The 26339-nt window shown below is 36.7% G+C and overlaps 1 protein-coding gene across 9 annotated transcripts in view; it reads right to left on the bottom strand.

The window, feature by feature from the left end:
- LOC101882457 (voltage-dependent calcium channel subunit alpha-2/delta-1) overlaps positions 1–26339 on the bottom strand; it is a 229543-nt gene that overhangs the window by 102981 nt on the left and 100223 nt on the right. For all 9 annotated transcript variants that reach the window (XM_073930291.1, XM_073930290.1, XM_073930287.1 and 6 more), the window contains 3 exons: positions 26228–26297; positions 26011–26061; positions 25781–25880 (listed from right to left, as the gene is read on the bottom strand). In XM_073930291.1, coding sequence (XP_073786392.1) covers positions 25781–25880; positions 26011–26061; positions 26228–26297 — 221 coding nt within the window. The remainder of the gene's footprint in view (positions 1–25780; positions 25881–26010; positions 26062–26227; positions 26298–26339) is intronic.

Below are 26339 nucleotides of genomic sequence, written 5' to 3'. Positions count from 1 at the left end.
TGTGAAGAGTCAGAGATGGTACATTTAGCCACACAGTATGTTAACAAGCACATTCAGAAAAGAAATTTGGGGGAAAAAATCCCAAAAATATGAAGTAACAAACTTGTTTTGGCTTTACTGCAGCATTACTGACCCATGCTTCAGAAACAACACTGAACTGACCCTTGGTAAAGCAGGCCAGCATAAGTATAGTTATACATTCTGTATAACATTCATGTATCTTCTTTAGCAATGTCCTCAGTGGTTCAGATGTCTGGAGTCAATGGAAACTCTTATGTTCATTGAAACATTCAACCAAAGAATGTGCAACATTTTTTGTGCTTTTATTTTTTATTTAGCACGTACATTGTAAATCTCAAGCTATTACAGTGAGTAAAGAAATGACAAACTGCTGCAGTGGCACATTGAATGGAAACATGCATATTAAGGGGTGGTAATATATATTATGACCTCCTTCCTATGACACTATAGGAGCAAAATCAGAACAGCACATTTTCCCACATGCTTGCTGAAAAAAAAAAGCTTACCAAAACAAGTTTATTGCGTTGGTAGATGACCTAATTATAGCACAAAAGGTCATGATGTGTCTCCTTTAAGAATGAAGTCATGAAGCAGTTGCAGAGAATATAGGCTTGTAAGGGTAATTTTTTATTTTTTAAGATTAATTGCTGAAGTTGAATTGCTGGATTCAACTAATCTGCAAAGAAAGATTAGTTGACAGGTATCATAACAAATAAAATACTAAATGTATTACTTTATTGTATATGCATGTTCAGAGTAAACAAATGTTCAACTAATTTAAATGGCAAAAAAAAAAAGTATAAATAGGTAACATTCATTCGTTCATTTTCCTTTGGCTTAGTCCCTTTATTAATCAGGGGTCTTTACAGCTGGATAAACTGCCAACTTACAGAATTCAGCATATGTTTTATGCAGCGGATGCCCTTCCAGCCGCAACCTAGCAATGGGAAACACCCATACACTCTCACATTCACACTCATACAGCTTATTCAATTCACCTACACCGCATGTTTTTGGACTGTGGGGGAAACCGGAGCACCTGGAGGAAACCCACACAAACACAGGGAGAACATGCAAACTCCACACAGAAACGCCAACTGACCCAACTGGGGCTTGAACCAGTGACCTTCTTGCCACCGCACCGCTAAATAGGTAACAAATTACAATAAAGTCTCATTGGTAAATGTTTGTAAACGGATTAAAATTACAGGGAGAAAAAGCCACTTACAGTTTTATTACAGACACTATGTTAATATGTGATTCCTGACCACAGAACCACAGGTCGTAAGGGTCCATTTTTCGAAATTGAGACATTAAATTGTGAAACTAAATAAATAATTTTTTTCATAGATTTTCATAGATGGATATGACAAGATTTGACTTTTACAAAATTGCTTTTAAAATTGTCAAAATTAAGTGCAATATTAATAAAAATAAATAAATAAAATAAAAAAAGTGTATGTGTGTGTTTGTATTATTAGATTATAGGTTAATCAGGATATATAGCTGAAGACAGAATTACCCCCCCCTCCCCCAATTATTATTATTTTTTAAAAATATTTCCCAAATGATGTTTAACAGAGCAAGGACGTTTTCACAGTCTGTCTGATAATACTTTTTTTTCCCGGAGAAATTCTTGTTTGTTTTATTTTGGCTAGAATAAAAGCAGTTTTTATTTTTTTATGAATCATTTTAAGTTCAAAATTATTAGCTCTTAGCAATTTTTTTTTCAGTTGTCTACAGAAGAAACCATCGTTATACAATAACTTGCCTATTTATTCTAACCTGCCTAGTTAACCTGATTATACCCACAGTAGTTAAGCATTTAAATGCCACTTTAAGCTGTACAGAAGTGTTTTGAAAAATATCTAGTCGAATATGTTTTAATGTCATCATGACAAAGATAAAATAAATATATAAGTTATTAAAACTATTATGTTTAGAAATGTGTTGAGGAAATCTTCTCTCCGTTAAACAGAAATTGAAAAAAAAAAAAAAAAACACGGGGGCTAATAATTCTCACTTGAACTTTATATCTTTATATAATCCAAAATAAAAGTTTGTTTTAACATAATATACGTCACAAACACACTACAATCCCATCACCCACGGACTACAAATTCTGTCACACACACACACACACACACACACACACACACACACACACACACACACACACACACACACACACACACACACACACACACACACACACACACACACACACCATCCCCATTCTCAGACTATCCATTCTAAATAGTATTTGAAAATAGAATTAGTTTGTCCCAAATCGTAGTATGTTGAAAAGAGTATGGCAAAGATTTGGTTTACTATTTATTAAAATTTAAGTGTAGAAGTGGCCATACTCTAACCACTGATATTACCTGCAGTACATTGCGTGTTGGACGTGAATTCGATTAGAACTACGTGTGTAGAGTGCTGACGTTTGCCCTGCGCACTCACGGTTTTTTAAGAAACTTCTTTGGTGCGTCAATCTTGTCAATGCTATTATTCAAAAAGGTAATGATTCGCACTCATCAAGTAATTGCTCACATTTGTGTGTTTTAATCACCTGAAGAATGTAAAAATAAAAAATAAAAACAGTATGTAGCAATTACTTGATGAGTGCGTATCATTAACTTCTCGATTAGAACTACAAACGCCGGTGAAAAGTGTAAATAAACCACAAACATGATGGACGCACGAGACCAACCATCAAATAGAGGGGTTTTGGTAAAGATGTTTGTATGACTGTTAATTAATATATAGCCCACTGGAACATATTTAAATTGTGTTTTCCATGTTTTAACAATACTGACCTTATATTAAGATGCGTTTGGACATTAATGTCTGAATGCATAATTGCATCCATGGGAAAAAAAAACGCACAGAGTGACCAGGGGCCTCATGTATCAACGCTGCGTACGCACAAAAACTTTGCGTACGCCAGGTTTCACGCTCAGAATCGCTCACGTTTGGATTTACTAACAATGAACTGAACGTGGGAATGTGCGCAGCTTCACGGCAGCTTTTTTGGCAGACGTACGCACATTTTTTGTGCGTGTCTGTTTTATTTCCATTGGCGACTCCTAGAGGCAGTTGTGTTAAATTCCTCTCTACAAAGTGTCTGAGCCTTGCAATGGCAGCTGTATGAGACGGGTTCAGCAGGTATATAAGGTTTCCATACCATACAGTTGACCAGCTAAACATTAAAGCGCAATTTGCAGCGGTCGCCTGTTTTCCCAATGTAATCTGAGCTATCTACTGCACGCACATTGCTATAAAGACACTGTCTGAAGATGAATTTGCATGCGTGAATCAGAAACATTTCCATTCAATAAATGTGCAAATAAAATATGATGCTTATTGATATGAACTTATTGATGATTCCTACTTGTCTTTCTCGTGATAAATAGTTGGCAAAATCTGATATGTAGCGGGGAAAAAACAAGAAAGAGTTCATCAGACGCTGGATTCGAGCCGAGTTCATGCTCGAACGTATCAATTCATGATCACATGCGTCTTACGAGCGCGCCACTGAGACTGTTAAGCGTCCTGCAACATTTTACAGATATAAACCACACTATTTCTTTTATTAATGCACTCAGTGCGATGTTCAGACCCAACTGTGTTGACCGCATCAGCTAAACTCTCCCACTCTATTCTCTACTCTACTCTATAAATCTTTTTTTCTTTTGTTGTTAATTCCGGAGAACAAACTTGCAAATAACACCGCTTTTCTCCGGTCTACCTCCGAAAGCAGCACCTCCAATTCACATTCTGTTCAAAGTTTCTCTTTTTGCTTGCTTTTGCCATTGCTTTTTCGTTGGGTTTTGCCATTAGCATAGTCATTAGCATATTCATACGGGGGCAGAGGCAGGGAGGGGTTTTGTGCTCGTGCATGTTGCGCTCAGTTTCACGTTCATTCAGATGTACAAAAGAATATGCGTGAGATTCGGCGTACGCAGTGTTTCATACATCTGAATTTTTTTCTGCGTACGCACATTTACAGCTTTGTGGGTACGCAATGTTTTAGTAAGATTTCCACGCAAGTCTTCGTACATGAGGCCCCAGGTGCAAACAGCCCCAAGATGCATTCTGTGTGAATGGCTCCTCAGCTGTTCCACTACGGTGGTTTTTTTTTTTTTTTTTTTTTTGCGCCAAACTCCAGTGACTGCCACATCTGGACTGACTGTATTTGTTATGGAAGTGCATAAACCATGACGCACATACCGTGAAGGTTAGGGACGACTATACTGTATGTACCATTAAACCCCTAGTTTTCTACCCCTAGATGCGGTCAAAAGTGGTCAAGCTCAACATGTTTAGAGCCCATCAATACTTGTATTTAGCATCCCTCACTTGACAAAACTGCATCTTAACAGCAGGTGTAAACTGGGCCAGAGAGACGTCGGCATCATTAATGTGACTGTGGGATCAGGTGTCTGTGCTCTGCTGAATGAGCTGGATGTCACAGTGTCTGCTGAATGAACCGATGAGTCACGCTTCGATTAGTTGCTCCAGCGTTGACTGAATATTTAATTAACGGTTGAAATTATCACGGCGGAGGCCCCCGTGACTAACTGCTCTCAGCATACGGCGGGTTATAAATAGAGGAGTAGCACACACTGATCATCCACACAGCAGACGAGAGTGCATTATAACGCCAGTGAACTCGTCCTGTCGTGTCACGCAGCTCCCCGGAGAAAAGGCTTTACCGCTCTGGGGTCGCTCAATTATTGCTTAGGAGACGTTGAGATGTTTTTAATTATGTTTAAGAGAAGTATTTCTCAGTTGCTCCTTTTAAAACAGCTGCGGAAAAATTAAAATAGAAATCCTGGAGTGAAAAACTGAACTAATTAGAGCATTTCAATAAAAAAAAAAAATGTTAATATTTGTCTCAGCAAAAGTAAGGCCAATATGATGCATCATTAATTAAATGCACATGGAGCTGCACATATTTTTAGCCCAGGCTAATTGGAAATACATGTTGTAGTGTACATTTTTGCCACACATAAAATATTTTGCTCCTGGTACGTTTTGTTGCACATTTAAAATGAGAAATTCACTAGAGGGCGCTGTCTTCCTGTTTGTGAATCTGAAATATTTTACTTAGGGTACGTTTTGTTTTATGTTTTAGATACACGTCCTTCTTGTACATGTCCACGAGAAGGAAGGCTTAAAATCATTATTTCTTGTGCAGCCCGGCCCCAAATGTGGTTGAGTACCACTGTCATAGCGTACATTTTTGCCAAACATAAAATATGTTGCTCTGGGTACATTTTGTTGCACGTTTCAAATGAGAAATCCACTAGAGGGTGCTGTCTTCATGTTCATGAGTCTGAAATATGTTAGTTAGGCTACGTTTTCTTGTATGTTTCAGGTACACGTCCTTCTTGTACATGTCCACAAGAAGGAAGGCTTATCATAAAGACCGTTCATCACCTATAACACAACACAATCAACCCAGCTGATCGGTCAGTTCTTGTCAGCCGCAGTGTGCTTCCGGCTTTCATTCAAATGTGTGAGTCTGGAAGGGGTGAGCACAAGCCGCGCACCTCCATCGGAAATAATGAACTTGTGCGAACTGTAGAAAAGGTGCGATATGCGAACAGCAACAACAAGGCCGCCGTCATTTGTGATTTCCAGCAGTTGATCTTCTTGCATAGGCATGGTGGATTCACCAAATTTTGTTGACAAATGGGTTGTGGATTTTTTTCTTGGCATTTCGCAGGTCCTACATCGGGGCTATTTCTCTTAGCAAAGAAACTTTCCAAAGACGTCTGTTTCTTACTCATTTTGCTGCTTATGGGTTAAATTTAGGCGTTCAAGCAAACAGGATGTAAGAGAATACAGTCATGATAAATAGTATTTATAAATCATTTAGACTCAGATAACAAACAAAACAGAAAAAAATCATTATTTCTTGTGCGGCCCGGCCCCACAAGCACATTGCTCTGGGTACATTTTGTTGCACGTTTCAAATGAGAAATCCACTAGAGGGTGCTGTCTTCATGTTCATGAGTCTGAAATATGTTACTTAGGGTACGTTTTCTTGTATGTTTCAGATGCACTCTTTCTTCTACATGTCCATGAGAAGACGGGGCTTATCATACAGACCGTTTATCACCCATAACACAACACAATTAACCCATTTAATCCCATTTTATTTTTTTTAGGAATATACAATTTAACTCCTTAGGCCTCTCTAAAACACAGGGTTGGTTAAATAAGGCATCATACTTTGATGAGTCTCAATATGATAATTATATCTTTAAATTACAATTATTTTTTTAAACTATGCAATTTCTACGTTTAACCTCTATCATTTTATTTTATTATTTAAATAGAAATCAACCCAAGCTCATTTCTGGAGAGCAAATATGTCCCAGGTGATACGTTCTGTTGCAGTTTATGTTTTTGCGAATCCAGCTGAGGCCGCTGTGTACACTTTTTGAGATCTCAAATTTCTCTCGCGAGTGACAATCGTGCTTGCTTTTCTCGTGTAAATCCACCAAAGGCCGCTGTCAACTGACTGACCGACTGAATGACTGACCAATCGACTGACCCACCCTCCTTCCCGAAACTCAATCGATAGTTTTGTCAAACAAAACAGTTGACCAGCGTCCATCCATTTCCCTAAACCCAAACGCCAGTGTTGTCAAAAGCAATCTAGAAAAAGAATAGCCCTCGCAGCTACCTTATTTTTACGACATTTATTTACCTATTTTTTATTTTATTTTTTGTTTCTTGTCTTACCCGCTTTCTGGAACCATTTGGCCAGACTCGAACCCCACCATCCCGGTCAAGTCTGCTCCAGGTCAGAAGTCCGCCAACGTACATGGCGAGCTACTGGGCAAACTGGTAACAGTGGAAAAGCCATCCATAGGTAAGCAATCAGCTGTGAGGCCAGAAGAGGAACAGCATCATACCGCCCCATAGCGTTCGTTTTAAAGACAAAATGCAGCTATTCGTACCTCTAGCTACATCATTTGCGATCTCCAGAAATGTATATAGGGCTACGTTTTCAAAATTAGCCTATGTTGTTAGAAATTGTTGTGGGAGCATGGAGACATACATTTTTATACGAAAATAACAGCAAAATTACAGCTAACCATTGTGACTGTAAAAATAAGGATCTTATGAAAAAACAGTTTGAGATATTTAACAAAAAATAAATAAATAAATAAATAAATGTTTCTTTATAGTACAACTCTTGAATAGAAGTAATAACTAAGATATGGTTTTAAAAGAGATTCCAAATGCAGATATTTGAGTTCAGATAGTATATGGTCACATATACAGATAGTCACATTAGAATGATATTTTCTTTTCTTCATCTCCAACCGGAGGAATATCCACATTTATTTCTTCCAGAAATCCACCTCTTAAAACCAGAATGACCTCGAGGGACCAATTTAAAGCGGTAATCTTATGCTCCCCGTTCAAATTGTTTGTCATGCAGCAGGTCAATTGCACTAGTCAATCATTTCCTATGAAAATCCGGCCTCCAGATGAGTCAATATAAATGATGAATCACGTAATATCCCCCAACAGTTCAGCAGAGCCTTAATGAGCGTCAATAACCTCGATCCAATATTTGTCTTCATAAATAACCTATCAAATATTTATCCGGACAATGGCTGGAATTAGAGATACTTCAGCTGACCGGCAAAGAGAAATAAGGACTGGTTTATCATAATACGTCACATTTCTTTTCTTTTGCCTTCGCTATAAATGTCACATTTGCATGGATATTCACCATCTATAATGATTACGGCTCTTATGTTAAGACAAAAGGCTGAATATGACATTACCTTTTAAAAAAAAGGAGCAAGCATGCCTTTTTTTATTACTTGTCTTGGTTCAGGCAATGTTTTATTATGAATATTAATGCAATTTAAAAATTCCAAATATTTTAATTAGGGACTTTGCAGGGTTCAGGCTTTGCAGTTAATGGTGTAATTATTTGCTCTGGTAATGATTTGATTTAATTCCAATTATTTTCCATGCAAATTTGGCTAATTTAATAACAACGTTATTTGGGTGAGATTTTTTTTCCCTTGGATTGAAAAATAATAATAATAATAATGCATACGCAGTACTTGGAGTATTGTTATAAATTGATTCATATTAACACTGTTTCAACAACACCTTAAATTGAACAGATTTCAATTATGGATGACCATGCATTAATGCACTTTAAATAAAATTAATTTAGCACAGCACCATTAATAACTACTTCAAAACCAGATTATATATAAATAATATAATAATATATAATAAAATATTTATCTTATTTCTTTCTCGATTTTGCAGCAAAATTAAGGATATAAATATTTATCCTGATAACAATTTCATTACATTTATAATACAAGTTTGGTACATCATGCAATAATTTGTTAAACATTTAAAAGTGTTTTCATACTTGTTCCGAATGCCTGGTCCGAACCAAAGACTATAGAAAACACAAGACATGAGAATCGTATAGTTTTGAATGGGAGAAATTGTAACAGTCAACAATGTGAATGAAGCACCGCCTACTAGTACAGGAGCCAATCAGCAATCGCTATAGACTGATGAATCTCCAGTGAAGGAGGCTTGAACCAGCCATGAATTTCCAAAGATTTTGTGTGATTCGAACATTTAGAAATTAAACTAAAGACACAGTTGTTGTGTAATTCTTATGGTGATTCTGAATATGTAATGTGTTCGTAAGCTTGGCAAGCAATTTTGGTAGAATTTGATGTTTCCCCATTCAGACAGAAGGCCTGAGCATAGTGGCGTTTCAAAGATGGCCGTTGAGTGAAATGACTTGCCTTAAAGGGATTTTGTTCAAACCCAAGTTCAATAGTCGCCCCTCGGCTGGCTTTTGTTTACACTATCTTTTTACCCCGGTACGCTTGCATCATCAAGCTGCTGTTTTGTGTACAGCTGTTGCTAGGTGAAGTGCATGAAAGCAAAGCGCCAAAGTGGAGACGTCCGCATTTCAAGGTCATTCTGCTTTTACTGAATCTTTTGGTTTTGTAATAAAAAAAAACGTTAAAAGCGTTCCGAACCTTACGCGATGTCTGCAAAGTCGTTTTTAGTAGAGACAAACAGACATTATTACAGACATACACACACGAATGAATGCTATGAAAATGATAGTTTGTTGTACAGTTGGAGGTTCACTTTTATTATTTGGTACAATTGCATTCATATCAGAGATGAACCGTACTGTAAGTTCGCACAAATCGTATCCCGGACCACCTCTTTCAGGCTGACTCGGGTACATTTCATGGGTGCGCACCTGAGTTCAGAAGACAATGTTTACACCCGCTAAACGAACCGTACTCTGAGGTCAAACTAACCCAGGTGCGAACCAAAAGTGCTAGTGTGAAAGCACTCTAAGTAAATACTTATAATCATTACATACTAGAATCCAAATAAAATTTATACTAACTAGGGGTGTCCTGATCAGGTTTTTTTCCCTCGAGTCCGAGTCATTTTATTTTGAGTATCCACAGATACGAAAACATATAAAACATAGTACATATAAGTACATATAAAAAAGAATAAAGAAGAGCAAAGAATCAGATCCAGGATGTTCATTATTTTTATTTTAATTCACCTTGTTTTAACTGTGAGGTAGCTTGAACAATCAAGTAATAAATAACATAAATTCTTCACTTTTGGACTTTAGTGCAACAGTTAATATAAAATAATCTAATATAAAAACATATACTGTAGCACCTCAATTTAAAACACCAGAGAGGCAAATCCTAAGTTTACATATCTCACAGTTTGCTATGACAATGTTATCAACATCAGATTTATAACACCTCCATAACATACTTGCGCTTTCTGCTTCAAGCTTCTTCTGTGTTCTACTTTTCCAGCATTTAACCAATAGCGTGCGCTCCTGTTTCTGTGTGAAGTCAAGAAAGAGGTCTAACTCTGTGCCACCGCATAACTTTAAATGTGTTAAAAAATAATCAGAATATATATAAATAAGTCTATTTATTCGAGTTCTGATCGGGAGTTACCTCTGATTCTGATCGAGCCTAAAACCGCGTGATCAGGCCTGATTTACATTCATGTGATCGGATCTGGACATCCCTAATATTAACTTTTATTAACTTTTTAATTTATTAATACTGGGATAATTATGAATTACTGCAATATGTTAAAAGAAATAACTGAATATATCAGTTATCTTGATTGTCAGTTACCCCCCCCCCCCCCCATTAAAATATTCAGAATATAAATAATAAAAAATAAATTTGGGGTTATGTTATATTTAAGTTTTATATATTTGTGCTCTGTAAACAATTATATTTATTTTTTCTAAATATTAAATATACATTGGCCATGCATCAATAATATTAAATAAATACATAAATAACTTTAGTAAGCGGGTATTGTAGTTTCAATTAGTATTTTGAATGTGGGGCGACACGGTGGCTCAGTGGTTAGCACTGACAGCAAGACGGTTACTGGTTCAAGTCTCGGCTGGGTCAGTTGGCATTTCTGTGTTCTGAGTTTCCCCCACAGTCCAAAGACATGTGGTATAGGTGAATTGGGTAAACTGAATTGGCCTTAGTGTATATGTGTGTATGGGTGTTTCCCAGTGCTGGGTTGCAGATGGAAGGGCATCCGCCGCTCCCAATATGCGCACGTCTTAATTGGAAATAATGTACTTGCATGCAGAAAAGATGCAATATGTCAACGGCTTGCTGCTATAGTTAATCAAATGTGCGTGTGTATTGGCATAACTTTGTTCAGTTGCAGCATCTTTTTTTTCCGCGCAAAAAAAAATAAATGCGCCATTGAGAAACCTTTAATAAATAAAAGCGGGAAGTGAAACAGTGAAATCATCTAATCATTGCATCTCTATTAACGATCTCAGTGCATTGTACTGTACAAAAGGCCTTTTCTACAAGCAAATTTTCAGCTGATTGCGACTCACGCTCTGCGCAGCCTTCAACTGCAGCTCGTGCTGTATTCAACAGACGCACGTCACTTTATAACTATAGCGACCATTTTTCAACTGAACTAAATTTATTTTGATGTTTTGGTCACTCTATTTGGAAGGCTGGAACAAATTACCTCAGGGGCCGCCAATTGAACGGCCCTGATTTAAAGTATTGGCAACATGATAGAGCAGAGGGTAGCGTTGTTGCCTCACAGCAAGAAGGTCACTGGTTCGAGCCCCGGCTGGGTCAGTTAGCGTTTTTGAGTGGAGTTTGCATGTTCTCCCCGTGTTCGTGGGGTTACCTCCGGGTGCTCCGGTTTCCCCCACAAGTCCAAAGACATGCTCTATAGGTGAATTGAATAAACTAAATTGGCTGTAGTGTATGAGTGCGAATGCAAGAGTGTATGGGTGTTTCCCAGTTATGGGTTGCAGCTGGAAAGGTATCTGCTGCGTAAAACATATGCTGGATAAGTTGGTGGTTCATTCCTCTGTGGCGACCCCTGATTAATAAGGCAAATGAATGAATTTACAGATTTTAAGTTAAAAAATTATCAGTTTTTTTTTTTTTTTTTTTTTTTTGCTTTGTTCAATTTTCTTCAGCAGGCTTTACAAAAATGTATGAAGATTTATGAAATCCTTGGGCTATTGTGGCTGAGCTTGTGGCATCATATTGCAAAGCCTTGTTAATATGAGCAACATTTTCTTGTAATAGACAGTCAAGGGCTCCTCAGCACATGCACACACAGACACGCACACTCACTAATAACAAGCACTGTGAATGCATATGTGCTGTGCTGTGCTGTACGCACTGGTATTAAATTCCAAACACAGCATCTATTTAAATATATTTGTCATCCCAAGGCTGGTATTTTACATTGGCAGGAATGAATAATATATATTTTGTGAAAGAAATGTTTGGCTTTGTTCATAAAGCAAAACATGGCTACATTTTAGATAGTGAAGATATTAAAAATACATTTGTCTTGCTGGTTTAAAATGATTTATTATATAAATTGGTGTGTGTGTGTGTGTGTGTGTGTGTGTGTGTACATTTTTATGACATGTCAGGACACAGATGTGTATAATCGCATGGGTATTACACAGGTATTACAAGCCAATGGTGCATTATAAGGACATTGCTGATGTCCCTACTTCTCAAAAAAATGATGCAGAATGCGCTTTTTTCAGAAAGTGAAACTGCACACTTCGGGTGGCGCGGTGGCACGGTGGGTATCGCTGTCGCCTCACAGCAAGAAGGTAGCTGGTTCATTTCTGTTTTTTTAGTTTGCATGTTCTCCACATGTTCACGTGGGTTTCCTCTGGGTGCTTCGGTTTTAACCCACAAGTCTAAAGACATGCGCTATAGGTGAATTGGCTAAGCTAAATTGTCCTTAGGGTATGTGTGTGAATGAGAGTGTTTGGTGTTTCCCAGTGATGGGTTGCAGCTGGAAGGGCATCCTCTGTGTAAAACATATGCTGGATAATTTGGTGGTTCATTCCACTGTGGCGACCCCCGATTAATAAGGGACTTTAAAAAGAAAAGGGAAGTCAAAAAGAAAATGAATGACAGAAACTTTACACTTCTGTAAAGGTTGGGTTTAGGGATATAGGATATGGTATAAATACAGTTTGTACAGTATAAATACAATGGAAACCTATGGAATGTCCTCAATATTCACAAAAACAAACCTATGTGTGTGTGTGAGTGAACATTAACTACTAATCTGACTTAAAAAAACACTAAGAATAAGTGATAATAGTAAACGGTACTATATTTTAAATGAATACAATTCGTCACCTTAGAATTATAAGGTTCTATCTGACATTTTTGTCAAAATTGAGTTATTGACATATTTATATTAAACGAGAACTTATTTACATTTTGGGATGTTTTTTATAAGTTGATTACATTTTAAGACTTTTTATTTAAAAAAAAACAAATGTTACACACATACTGTTTGCTATGGAAAGCAAAAACTTTGAAGCTAAATATCTTAAAATCATTCACCTTAGAACCTCATAATTCCAAGGTGATGAATTATTTAGCTGACAAATGGGTAAAACATAGTTTGAAGGATGAGTATAAAGATTTAATATGTCAGTTAATAGAAATTTATGAATTAGACTTGTGTACTGTTGATGTCGCTCCAGGAATAAGGTTGAGAAAGAGTGTTTTAGGCTATGGCTTTGCAACCAGAGCCATTTAAAAAAAGAAAAAAAAGAAAAGAAAAAGCGTTTTTTTTTTGTTTTGCCTTCACATCCAGACTGAGACACATTTTTTCTGTGAAAACAGCTTTCTGAAGGCGATCTTCCACGAGGATAAATCTGGAAATCATGCTTACAAACTGTCATGTGGACTGTGAAAGCAGAGGTATCTGAAAACTATGACGAATATTTACATGTAGAAACGTGGCACTGACAGACATCCATGTTTGTATCAGACAACATTAGATTCATTAGATTTGCTACATTTTTTAAGTTAGTTGTTGCAACCAATTTATTTGAACTGAATTTAAAACAACAAATTAAGTTGAACATTACTAAGTTTAAGTGCCAGTTGTGTGATATTTACTTTCTGTGTTGCTAAAGATATATGGTATTTTGTGCAATCTACATGTACATATCACAGTTCTGTAAAAGAAAAGGGCAATTATGTGGAACCAATATCAGTTATTAAAAATAATGAATAATAAAAATAGCCTTCAGTAAGGCAGCTTCATAAGTTTTAACATTCAAGCAACTTTCTTATAATATGAATTTTAGAATATATAAAATATTGAGCACATACTGTGTGTGTGTGAGTGTGTGTGTGTGTGTGTGTGTGTGTGTGTGTGTGTGTGTGTGTGTGTGTGTCTATACATATATAAACATACAGTATGTATTCTGTATGTATTCATTTTCTTTTCGACTTAGTCTCTTTATTACTCAGGGGTTGCCACAGCGGAATGAACCGACAACTTATCCAGAATATGTTTTAAGCAGCAGATGCCCGATTCCCGCTGCAACCCATCACTGGGAACAGCCATAAACACTCATTCACACACATACACTACGTACAATTTTTTCCTTACCCAATTCACCTATAGAGTCTTTGGACTTGTGGGGGAAACAGGAGCATGCCAACTGACCCAGCCGAGGCTCTAACCAGGGACCTACTGTGAGGCGACATCACTAGCCACTGTGCCGCCAAACTGCCTATGTTACATATATGCAAGATACATGTTTGTGCAATCTTTACAGCACATTTCAGTAAAAAATTGCAATTACCAGGAACCAGTATGAGTTATTAAAAATAAATAATAATAAAAATAGCCTTCAGAAAGACAGTTTTAGAATTTTTAACATCTAGCAGTTGTTTCCATTCACCTCTTTAACGAAAACACGTTTACTGAAAAAACTTCTTGATGTACAACAACAACCACCTTTGCATTAACGTGACTAGATAACTGGACTAACCAGCAGATTGACACTCCACACAATAACACAAATGTTCTTTTAATCATTGTGAACGAGCCGATCCAAAGTCTGTCATCAACGTGATTTGCTCTAATTACCTCAGAGAACTCTCTCACACGATTGCATTACCAAACATCACAACACAATAAAACCCAGCGTTATGTTTATTGCACTGTAATATGTTATTATAATTTAAACAAGACCCACCGTGGCTTCTCCTATTCTAACAACTTGCAGTTTTCCAAGTGAAACTTAACGCCAGTTTATCAGTACACTGTATTCTTCAGCTTGCAGCAAGGAAACTGTTTTATTTGCAAATGTTTAAATGTGCTTTATGTAAATTTGTGACTTTTCAAATGCATACAAATATCCTGATATGTTGCCGATATTTTAAAAACATGTTAAGGGACATACAGTGGATCCAGAAAGCATTCATAGCGCTTTACTTTTGCAACATTATAAGTTACAGCCTTATTTCAAAATGGATTAAATTCACTTATTTCCACAACATTCTACACAATACCCCATAATAACGATGTGAAAAAAAGAGTTTTTGAAATTGTTGCAAATATATAAAAAATAAAAAACCCTGATAAATCACATGTGCAGAAGTATTCACAGTCTTTGTCGTGAAGCTTTAAATTGTTCATTCTTGAGATGTTTCTTGAGATGTTCACCTGTGGTAAATTTAGTTGATTGTACATGATTTGGAAAGGCATACACCTGTCTATATAAGGTCCCAGGGTTGACAGTGCATGTCAAAGCACAAACCAAGCTTAAAGACAAAGGAATTGTCTGTAGGCTTCCTTGACAAGATTGTCTTGAGGCACAAGGCTGGAAAAGGTTACAAAGTTCCAATGAGCACAGTGGTCTCCATCATCCGTAAGTGGAAGATGTTTGGAACTACCAGGACTTTCCCTAGAGCTGGCCGGCCATCTAAGCTGACTGATTAGGGGAGAGGAGCCTTAATCAGGGAGGTGATCGATAACCCAATGTTCACTCTCTCTGAGCTCCAGCGTTCTTCTGTGGAAAAAGGAGAACCTTACAGAAGGACAACCATCTATGCAGCAACCCACCAATCAGATCAGGCTTGTAAGGTAGAGTGGCCAGATGGAAGACACTCCCAGCCTGGAATTTGCCAAAAGGCATCTGAAGGACTCTCAGACCATAAGAAACAAAATTCTCTGCTCTGATGATACTAAAATTGAACTCTTTGGAGTGAATGCCAGGCGTTACGTTTAGAGAAAACCAGGCAACGCTCATCACCAGGCCTACGGTGAAACATGGTGGTGGCAGCATCATGCTTAGGGGATGTTCTTTCAGCAGAAAAATAGTCAGGATAGAGGGAAAGATGAATGCAGCAATGTACAGAGACATCCTGAATGAAAACCTGCTTCAGAGTGCTTCTAGTGACGGTTCATCTTTCAGCAGGACAATGATCAATATCAATGAAGTGGCTTCACAACAGCTCACTGAATGTCCTTGAGTGGCCCTGCCAGAGCCCAGACCTAAATCCTATTGAACATCTCTGAAGAGATCTGATAATGGCTGTACACCGTCGCTTCCCATCCAACCTGATAGAGTTTGAGAGGTACTGAAAACAGGAATGGGCAAAATTCCCAAAAACAGGAGTGCCAAGCTTGTGGCATCATATTCAAAATGACTCGAGGCTGTAATTGTTGCCAAAGGAGCATCAACAAAATAGCTGTGAATACTTCTGTGCATGTGATTTTTCAGGTTTTTTAATTTGAATAAATTTGTAAAAATTGCAAAAAATGTTTTTCACATTGTCATTATGGGATATTGTGTGTAGAATTATGGGGAAATAAATGAATTTAATCAATTTTAGAATAAGGCTGTAACATACAAAAGTGTGGAAAAAGTAAAACACTATGAATACTTTCTGGATGCACTGTATCTTTATCTGAGAAACAATGCTAAAGTCAGTTATTCTCTTTTAAAGATCTACATTCAGCGTAGGAATCTCTGTCTTTGTTGTAGTCTCTACAACCAGCCCACTGCAAGTTTACAAATTATATTTCAGCTCCTCGGGTTGCCTTGCTAGAAAACTGCACATTTTATTTCAGTCATGACAGCTGTGACAATATTTGTAGGCGTAGCTGAAAATGCAACCTCTAGAGGACAGTAGCAACCTCCAAAATGAGACGCAAATTCAGTTAAAGTAATACATATGATGTGTTTTTTGATTTGTAAATATCCATTCATTCATTTGCCTTCAACTTAGTCCTTTATTTATCAGGGGTCGCCACAGTATAATGAACTGGCAACTATACTGGCAAATGTTTTATGCTGCGGATGCCCTTCCAGCTGCAACCCAGTACTGGGAAACACCCATACACATGCACATTCTCACACACACTCATACACTGCAGCAAATTTAGTTCATCCAATTTAATAACAAATGTCTTAATAATAAATGTCTTTGGACTTTGGGGGAAACCGAAGCACCCGGAGGTGACAGTGCTAACCACTGAGCTGCCCGATTAGTAAATATTACAAACAAACATACATTTTTAGCTGAGCAGCTTACAGTGTAATGATGTTCAAACCATAATAATAAATAAATCACGCTATTCATGCGAAAATAGATGCGTGAACATTTTGAGTTCACTTTTCATTCACACGTCAAATTCGCTTCATTCGTGCATCAAATTCATTTCACAATACATGTGGATTCGCTTCATGGGTGGGGCTTCTATCTGACTCTAGATAACTCTAGCTTCATTGTTAATGTCTAACAAGGATTTTATTGAGATAGCAGCTGTGCTTTATGTGCTTTAGGATCACTGGAAAATAGCGTAGATTTCTTCGATGTTGTGTCTGAGTCCACTAGATCCTGATTTCAGAGGTGCACCTACTGTAGCTCTCGGAGTTCATTAACTCCTCCAGAAACTGTATCTAGATGATGGAAGCTTTCAGCGGTGCTTCCAACTTCCAATTTTTCCCTTGGGACACCAACAACAGGCAATACATCATAATCATGCCCCTACAAGAGCAAGCTCCTGATTGGTTAACATGGCGCGAATGTATGCTGACATTCAGATTGTCCAACTTAAGTGATCTAACATGCAAAACAAGGAACTCGGATCATGTCATTCGCTTGAATCGCATCATTGGCGACACCTCATTCACGCGAAATATGCCGCAGGATGTCTATTCAAGTCTTTGCATTGACTTAATATGTAAATCACTCACAATATTTAGCTTCATTCGGGTCTGGTGTGAATGCAGCATGAGACTCTATCAATCTGTGTTTGCCTAGAGTTATCCTTGTATGAATTTTTGAATTTGAACGGCAAAATCTAGTTCAACCACTTAGTGTCAATCCTACATACTACACCTTAACTGCAATAGGGCAACACTTTGAATGGACAAGAAATGTTTAAGCTGGTATTACCATGTAAATGCATTTCTTCAGATGTGTTTAGATTTCATTCAGACCCTTCAGTTACATGCAGAGTATTATTGAATGCAAAAACCCACTTTATGTGGTTCACACGCAAGCAAACTACAGTTTTACTCAATTTTAAGTGTTGTTTGGGACAAAAAAGTTTGAAAGGATTCAACCACAATAAAGTGTACTACTGAAGTGATGCAATTTAATGAATTTTTGAGTGGATTTAAACTAGGAAATAGAGGAAAGTAGGCTACACGGTTAATGATTTTAGTCAATTATGCAGTATTTAACTGTAGTATAAACTGTATTTAACAGTTATGCGTTATGTTACTGTATTTTAAAGTTGCTTTGCGACTATAGTTTACAGTGAAGATATACATAAACTAAACATATACATACAATTATTTAAATACATATACACTAAGATAAATGATGCTGTAAATGTAAATACAGTACTTTTGCTGTAATTGATTTACTGGAGATTCTACAAAAAATTGTTAAAAGTGTAGCTCAAAATATTTTATCTGTATTTAGCTTTTGCACTGTATTCAGCATTGTTCACTTGTGATTGGATTGATGTAATGCTAGTTTAAGCCAATTAAGTTTAAATGGACACAAAGATCAACTCCCTCCCAAAAAGACCCCTCATCCAAAACTACAATACTGCAGAAGCTTTCAAACTACTGATCTGTACAAACACACACCAGATTTGATCTTTGGGTCTCCAGCTGATGCATTTATGTGACTTTGGGCACAATCTCTTTCTATTCTCGCTCAAATACACACAGGCGGCTCACACACATCACAGCGCGACACTCTCATTGGCATACGTTCCCTGAAGCGAATCCTGTTGACAGATCTCACAGAGCTAATCCTTTATCGGAACAGTGATTCCCCAATGCTAGAAAACCTCAAAATCCTCGGAGGACTGAAAACAATAAATAAATCAAACTTTATACACTGAAGATTAAAAAATGTATCACACCAAGCACGATTTTTGGGGGGAAATATCATACTGAGAACAAAAACCTGGATGTGATTTATTGTTTCAGACCTGTATGGCTTTTTTAATGCACTTTTCCACGTAATTACTATGAATGAAGTCTGAAGCTTTTAAACTTTTGGATACAAAAGCAATAAAAAAGCTGTAAAGTGGTCCATAACTGTGCACGACACTGTAAAAAGTGAAAACCTAAAAAAATTACTTTGACTTGTTGTAATTAAATTAAGTTTGAAAACTTAATTTATGATAGTTTTCAGTAATTAATTAGTTCTTTGAGGTGTAACAAGTTTTAGCTAATCCAGTGTTGTTTTATTCAGTGTATTACTAAGTCAAACAACAGGTTTGTTTGAGCAACCATCATTAATGGTTTAGAAAATAACCCTGCAATAATTAAAATACAACTGTATTGCTGTTTTTGATCTTAAAAAGCCGAGTTGTTTTGACCCAAAGTTGAGTCAAATATGGATGAACCCAGAGCTGGATTCATTCATTTATTTTCTTTTCAGCTTAGTCTCTTTGTTAATCAGGGGTCGCCACCAACACTGGGTTAAAGGTGCAGTAGGTGATCTGCCAAAATGCTAACCGGTTAGCATAATATCTTTCAAACACTATCCCTCACCTTCCATCCAAATCCACGCCTCCTGATATCGTAAACATGCACTATAAGATGACCGAAACCAACTAGATCATGTGATTCGTCAGTTAGTTTATAGTACTTTATAACACTACAACTCTGAATGAAAAACTGTATTATATCTAGCAATTTTTAGTTGTGTAGCAAGCAAAACTTGTCATGACTCTCATCAGTCTCACTCATCATTCTCAATCTCTCACACATTTTGTCCTAAAACCACTACTGTATGCTCAGTGTTTGGCCGGCGGCTTGCAGGAATTACACTTATTACTTAGCCATACTTGCATGGTATTTCAGACTGAATAATCAGAGTAGCATGGTAAACAATGTAGGTGTCACCGACTCGGTCCCAGGAACTCCCCTCGCTGGCCAGCAGAGGCCACCATCTCCGGATTTTTAGCATTACGTCATCCATCTACACTGATTGCGCATACACCTGATTGGAATCTGGCTAATGACCCACGTACCTCTTATAAGCCGCACTCAAACACTCGTGCAGTGCGAAGTCTTGTTTAGCCCCGGCCAGCATTTCTGAGCGTTATCTCCAGCCTGATCTCCTGTGCACGACTCCAGCCTGTCTCTTACCCTGCTTCGCCTTCTGCCTGCCCACGACCAACGCTTGTTACACGGACCCTGACTCTCTCTCTGCCTGCCCACGAACCACGCCTGTTATACGGACTCTCATCCTCGCTGCCTGCCCTTGACCCAAGCCTACTTAACGGATCCTGATTCTCGCTCTCTCCCTTCTACTCATGCCTGGTAACCCACTCTGTGTCTGTTCATCATCAGTCTTGATACCCATACTACTACTGTGGATGTGTGTGTGCACTCCGGTGCATATTGTGTGTTTGAGTGAAGTTGTGATTAATAAATACTGCATAATGGATCCCTCCCTGTCAGTCTCCTCGTTACAGTAGGGAGCGTGTCACAGGTTATCACTGTTCAAAAAGGAACTAATGTGAATACACTGTAAAAACAATCCGTTATTTTACAGTTTATTTCCGGCAAAACTGTAAAATAACACCTGTTAAATTACAGAAATGTACCGGAAAATAACGGATATTAAAATTACAGGAACTTTCTTAAATTTAAAATTCTGGTAAATTTCTGTAATTTAATGGACGTTATTTTACGTTTTTTTTTCTGGCAACCCAGAAGCAGTACAGTATATAAAACCAACTTCATCTCAGTAAAGCAGGCTAGGCGGAATAGCGCTATATACTTATGCTTTGCAGTTAGTAGGCTTAGAAGGCTGTTATCATGATTAATCAGCTATACTAATTGAGAAGACCCAAGATCCAGATCGGTTTTTACATTACTGTGACGGTTGGGTTTAGGGTTGTGTTGAACGTTATTAACACACAATTAATGTTGAATTTAATTAACAATATAAATAATTTTCATGTTTAATCAGCTATACTAATAGAGAAAACTCCAGATTCAGATCTGCTTTTACAGTACTGTGATGGTTGGGTTAAGGGTTAGGGTAGGGGTAGATGTTAATGAAACACAATAATGGGAAATGTAATAAATAATATGAATAATTCTCTTTAACTTCCGGTTGCAGCATATGATAGATGCAGAAGGTCCCTAGTGGCCCATATCTATTAGCTGATAACCACTGATAATGGCCGTTCAATCGAGTGCTAACATTCGAATACATTGTTCTTAACCAGGTGGACCACGCAACATTTTTTGATGCTTGAGCTTTCAAACCCTTGTTGGTGTCTTATTGTATTGTTCAGGTGTCTTATATTCCAGCAGAACCATCGACAAACTGGTTTGACCAGCAAAGGACAATCAGCAAACTAGAAAGTAGTAAAATTCAAGATATTAGAATGTATATTGTACATTGTTATTAATTATTATTATTTTATTTAAGTTATGTATTCATTTTGACCTTTTAAACCATTTATTTGATTCCTGACGTTTCAATATTTCAGATTAAGTTTGTATTGTTTTCTTTATATTTTGTTCTGAAGTTCAAACAAAACTCAGTAAATAAATTTTGAAAGAAAAAGTGTCAGTCCATGTTAATTGCATTCAAAAAAAAAAGAGCACAGGAAAAATGCAATTCAGGTTTGTCATCATAAGCCAAATTTAATATAGAATGAATCTTTATTTTATGTTAAACCACCCCTTTAAGAGGAAAAAAAAAACTACAACATGATGAAATTAGACATGAGCATCCCATGAGCTCCTTTGGTCATTGAAAAAAAAAAAAATAGCTGAAAACAAAACTGGCAGCATCCGTGTAAAATATCAGCCTGGCCATGATGGATTGGAGGCGCCTTCCAAGAGGAATGAAATATCACAATTTCTTCCCTTTTTCTCTGGCTTTCTCTTTCTCACTCAGCCTGATCTCTTCCCCTTACTTTGTCCAGCCATTTTCAATTCAGCACACAGAGCCCAGAAGCAGGCTTTTCATTAAGAGCCTGTTTTCAAGTGGCAAGCTGAAGCCAGATCCATATTTCATTACAACTCCTATGTCTCTCTTTCTCTCTCACACACATACACATACACACATATTGTTGCATCACACAGCAACCCACAAACTCCTGACTTTAAATTGAATTCAGAGAAACAATGTGTTGCTCCATTTTTACTGTACAGCTGTGGCTAAATACAGTTGTCACAATTTTCAGAGCGATTCATCTCATTCCGTACACATACAGTTTGCTACTTCAGTTTTTTTTCTCTTTTAAATAATTGACAAACACTTTATAAACTTCAAGTATTCAATATCAACTTATATTAGATTTGCATGTTTGTTAATGGAGTGCTAAATATTTTGTTGTTGTTGTTTGTTTGGAAATTTCAAGTATTTAAAGTCCCCTTGAAATCAAAACCAACCATATTGATTTAGTTAGCTCACATTGCTAGTTTTGTGCTGAACAATTTATCTGTGCACGTCATTACAAAAAATAAAATGTTGTTTGGCCTTTTAATCTTTAATTGAAATTTGAAAAGGCACTTTCGGATTTAATTTCAGTTATATTCTCAAATTACGTTTGTCTGAGGTATTGGGCGTGACTAATATACTTAACCACGCCCCTCCAATTGTGAGTTTTGACAACAAACTGAAATGGTGTGCAGGAGGTGTCTTTTCAGTTGTAATAACTCTTCTAAAACCCAATTCCCTGATCTTTCTGAATGAAATGCTTACTTTACTACATCCAATCAGCTTGCATTGTAAAAAACAAGCCACACCTACTGTTTTCTCATTTAATATTTTGTTTCTCTAGGAACTGCATCACAATACAAAAGAAAGGTGGTCGCAGCTTCCAGTTTACATGGACAATAAAATCTATTTAAGCTTCAAATGCTTGCTAATAGAATGTTACAGTATTTGGACACTGACAACTTTCCTAAAACGCATCAGATGATTATAAATTGTTAATATCTAGATTCAAAGTTCTCAACAGATGGCCTGTGGGCCGCATCCGGCCCATTGCTCTTTAAAATGTGGCCCACAGCAGCGCAGACTGATCAGTTCTCATGTTGCTGCATATAGTGCAGCATATAGTGAAGCACAATCAGTTCATGCATTCCTCTTGAACCGTCCCGGTACGATGTTCACGCGCCCTTATGACAAATACAGTATACATTCACAAATAACGTGTTTTTCTGTCAAAAAAAAAAAAAACTGCGACACAGCAGCACTCACAAGTGGTTCGGCTATTTTAATGGTATCATGTCAACTTGCTACACGTAAACAGAAACGCACAACACTAGTCCCATATCCGAGTTCTTCTGATTGGTCCACTTCTTTGAAACTGACAATATGTGACAAATAAGTGCTGCTGTGGGTGAAAGTTGAAATCGTTTTATCTTCTCACAGCTTTTAAACATGCAGTGCTGCCAAACACTTGAGTGTATAACAGTCACATGTGTCCGTAAACAATGGAAATATGAGATATTCTCTCATCATGTGAGCTCATAAGTCAGTCTGTGAGTGTTCACTGCACACATAATATTGCCTAACTGGATCTGCTGCATGGATGGACACAGTGCTGCATATTCAGTGATAGAGATTTCAGTTTAAAGCTTACTGAATCTAAAAGTATATATATATATATATATATATATATATATATAATTGTTGTTTTTCTGTTGTTTTAGGAGAGGACTGAGATTCATTTATAAACTATGAATTCCTAATTATTTACTTGATTGCAACATTTTATTTTCAATTATTGTGTTTAATTTGTATCACAAGAAGCTCTTCAGCTCTGTAGTTAAAACACTTCTGCCTGTTTAAAATAAACAGAAATGGCAAGTACTGGAGATTTGTTATAGTGGGGTTTGCCTTTAGGCAAATTCCACTTTTGTTAATATTCCTGCAGTACCGTATCAGTACCAAACCACAATGCCAATACCGAGACACATAACGACCCATGACTACAGTGTATAAATGACCCTCTGTATCTCATGTGGCTGATATTTGGCCCTCAAGGCCACCAAAGTTGAGAACCTCTGATCTAGATCAGGGATTCTCAACCGGTGGGGCCATAAGTGGGTCTCAGCGGTCCTGCAGTTGGGCTGCGAGAAAGCTTGAAATAAACTTAAATATTACACTATAATTGTTTAAATTTCATTATTAATATGTCATAATAAAATAATAGTAGTAATGGCATTTCCAGTTTTCTATGATTGAACGGGCTAATTCGGACAGTACAAAAACAGCCTCGCTATTAATTACAAACATAATTGTGGCTAAATTTCCAATTGCTGGGCGTCAACTAGGACTACGTTCTAAGTTGTATAAAGCAAACAGTCAGGCAAATGTAAATGTAACGATTACTAGAGTTATAATATCCAGCTCGCGCGTGCCTCACGTCTGCGACTCGTACTGTATCAGAGTCGCACAAGTCCATTGATTCACAATCTATGTGTGCTCTCTTTGTGTGAACACTTTCAAATATCCTCATAATTGTCCAAATGAATGCCTGCGAGTGTTTTATAACATAAGCGCGTCCAAACAGGAGGATCTAGGACTCTGTGGTGTTTCAGTAGTGAACAGCTGTTCACTGTTCCTGTCAGCGAACTCCAATAATGTACTACAAACCAACCGCCATCAGATCGATGTGTTTCAACAGATTTAGAGTGTTTTTACTGTATTTTACATTTAGGGTCAGGTTTAGGTTGTTTATTTTAATGGATATAGATTAATAGATGAATAGAAGTCCGTCTAATTCAAAGCAGCAGCAGTTTTTTTTTTGCCATCTCCTGTAGTCTTGTCAGGTTTCTTTACTAAAGAAAAAGGTCCAGATGAAGGTTAAAGAAAAGGTCCAGATACTCTGCAGTTGTAAAGAATAACTGAAGTAAAGAATTCAGAAGCTTTGAACCTTTATGTGCATTTTTTATAATATACAATTTATTCAAATAAATAAATAAACAAACACATATACATACACATATATATATATATATATATATATATATATATATATATATATATATATATATATATATATATATATATATATATATTTATATATATATATATATATATATATATTTATATATATATATATATATATATATATATATATATATATATATAAATATATACAGTATACACACACACACACACACACACGCACACACACACATACATACATACATACATATATATACATACACATATATATATATATATATATATATGCATATATATATGTGTATATATATATATATATATACATATATACATACATACATGTATGCATATGTGTTTGTTTATTTATTCATTTATTTGAATAAATTGTATATTATAAAAATAGCACATACACACACACACACACACACACAAACATATATATATATATATATATATATATATATATATATATATATATATATATATATATATATATATATATATATATATATATATATATATATGTAGAAAAATAAGGAAATAATAGAAGGCAAAATAAATGTTTTGCTGATAAATAAAGCTTTAAAATAAGCATTTTCTCCAGACACCCAGTTTGGGTCTTCAAAAAACATTTTCGGAGAAAAAGGTGGGCCTTGAAGTGAAAAAGGTTAGGAACCCCTGATCTAGATGAACTGTTCCTTTAAACAACCATAAATAAAGCACAGCAACTTTGTCAACAGATGTTTGCTTGCTTAAAGTGACAAGACAACATAATGTTGCTCTCACGTGTACAGAACATTTAGCAGATGGTGATAGGACGCTTTTCAAACAATGTATGGAAAAAGCTGAATGATGAATTACAAGAAGTAAGAGTAAAATCTTAAGTTGGCATCAGAAATCACACTTACATGAACAACGTTGACATAATCATCATCAGACAGGGTTTCCAGCATTTCACTGACAGAGGTTCGGATGAGTTTAAGGGTCAGTCCAGACACACTTCCACTCCTGCAACACACACAAACACACACACACAATGCTGCATAAAGGGAGAGAAATGAAAATTCAGAAAACTACAACATAAAGAAGAGATTAACAACGTTCACAACCAAAAAAAGCGCATACACACAATACTCACGCATCAACAAGAATCAGCATGTCCTTGGGCGAAGCGGCACCTTGAACATACCTGGATACAAAGAAGAAAAAAACATTCTGGAGCACTTTCAAGGAGAATTTTAAACTGACAGAATAAAGAATAAAAGGCTTGAGAGAGAGAGAAAAAAAAACAAACGAATAGAAATTCAGAGCACACACACACACACACACACAGAGAGAGAAACACGTATTAGTACCAAGGTCGTCGGCGCACATCATACAGGTCGATTTTGCTGGGTGTTTTCCTGGCATCCATCCAAGGGGAAGCTAAACGGACAGAGACAGGATATGGAAATATGAGTGACCCCT

This window comes from Danio rerio, chromosome 18 (assembly GCF_049306965.1).
Source record: "Danio rerio strain Tuebingen ecotype United States chromosome 18, GRCz12tu, whole genome shotgun sequence".
Classification (NCBI taxonomy): Eukaryota; Metazoa; Chordata; class Actinopteri; order Cypriniformes; family Danionidae; genus Danio; species Danio rerio.
The sequence above is the reverse complement of the archived record's forward strand: the minus strand, read 5'-3'. Positions and strand labels throughout refer to the sequence as shown.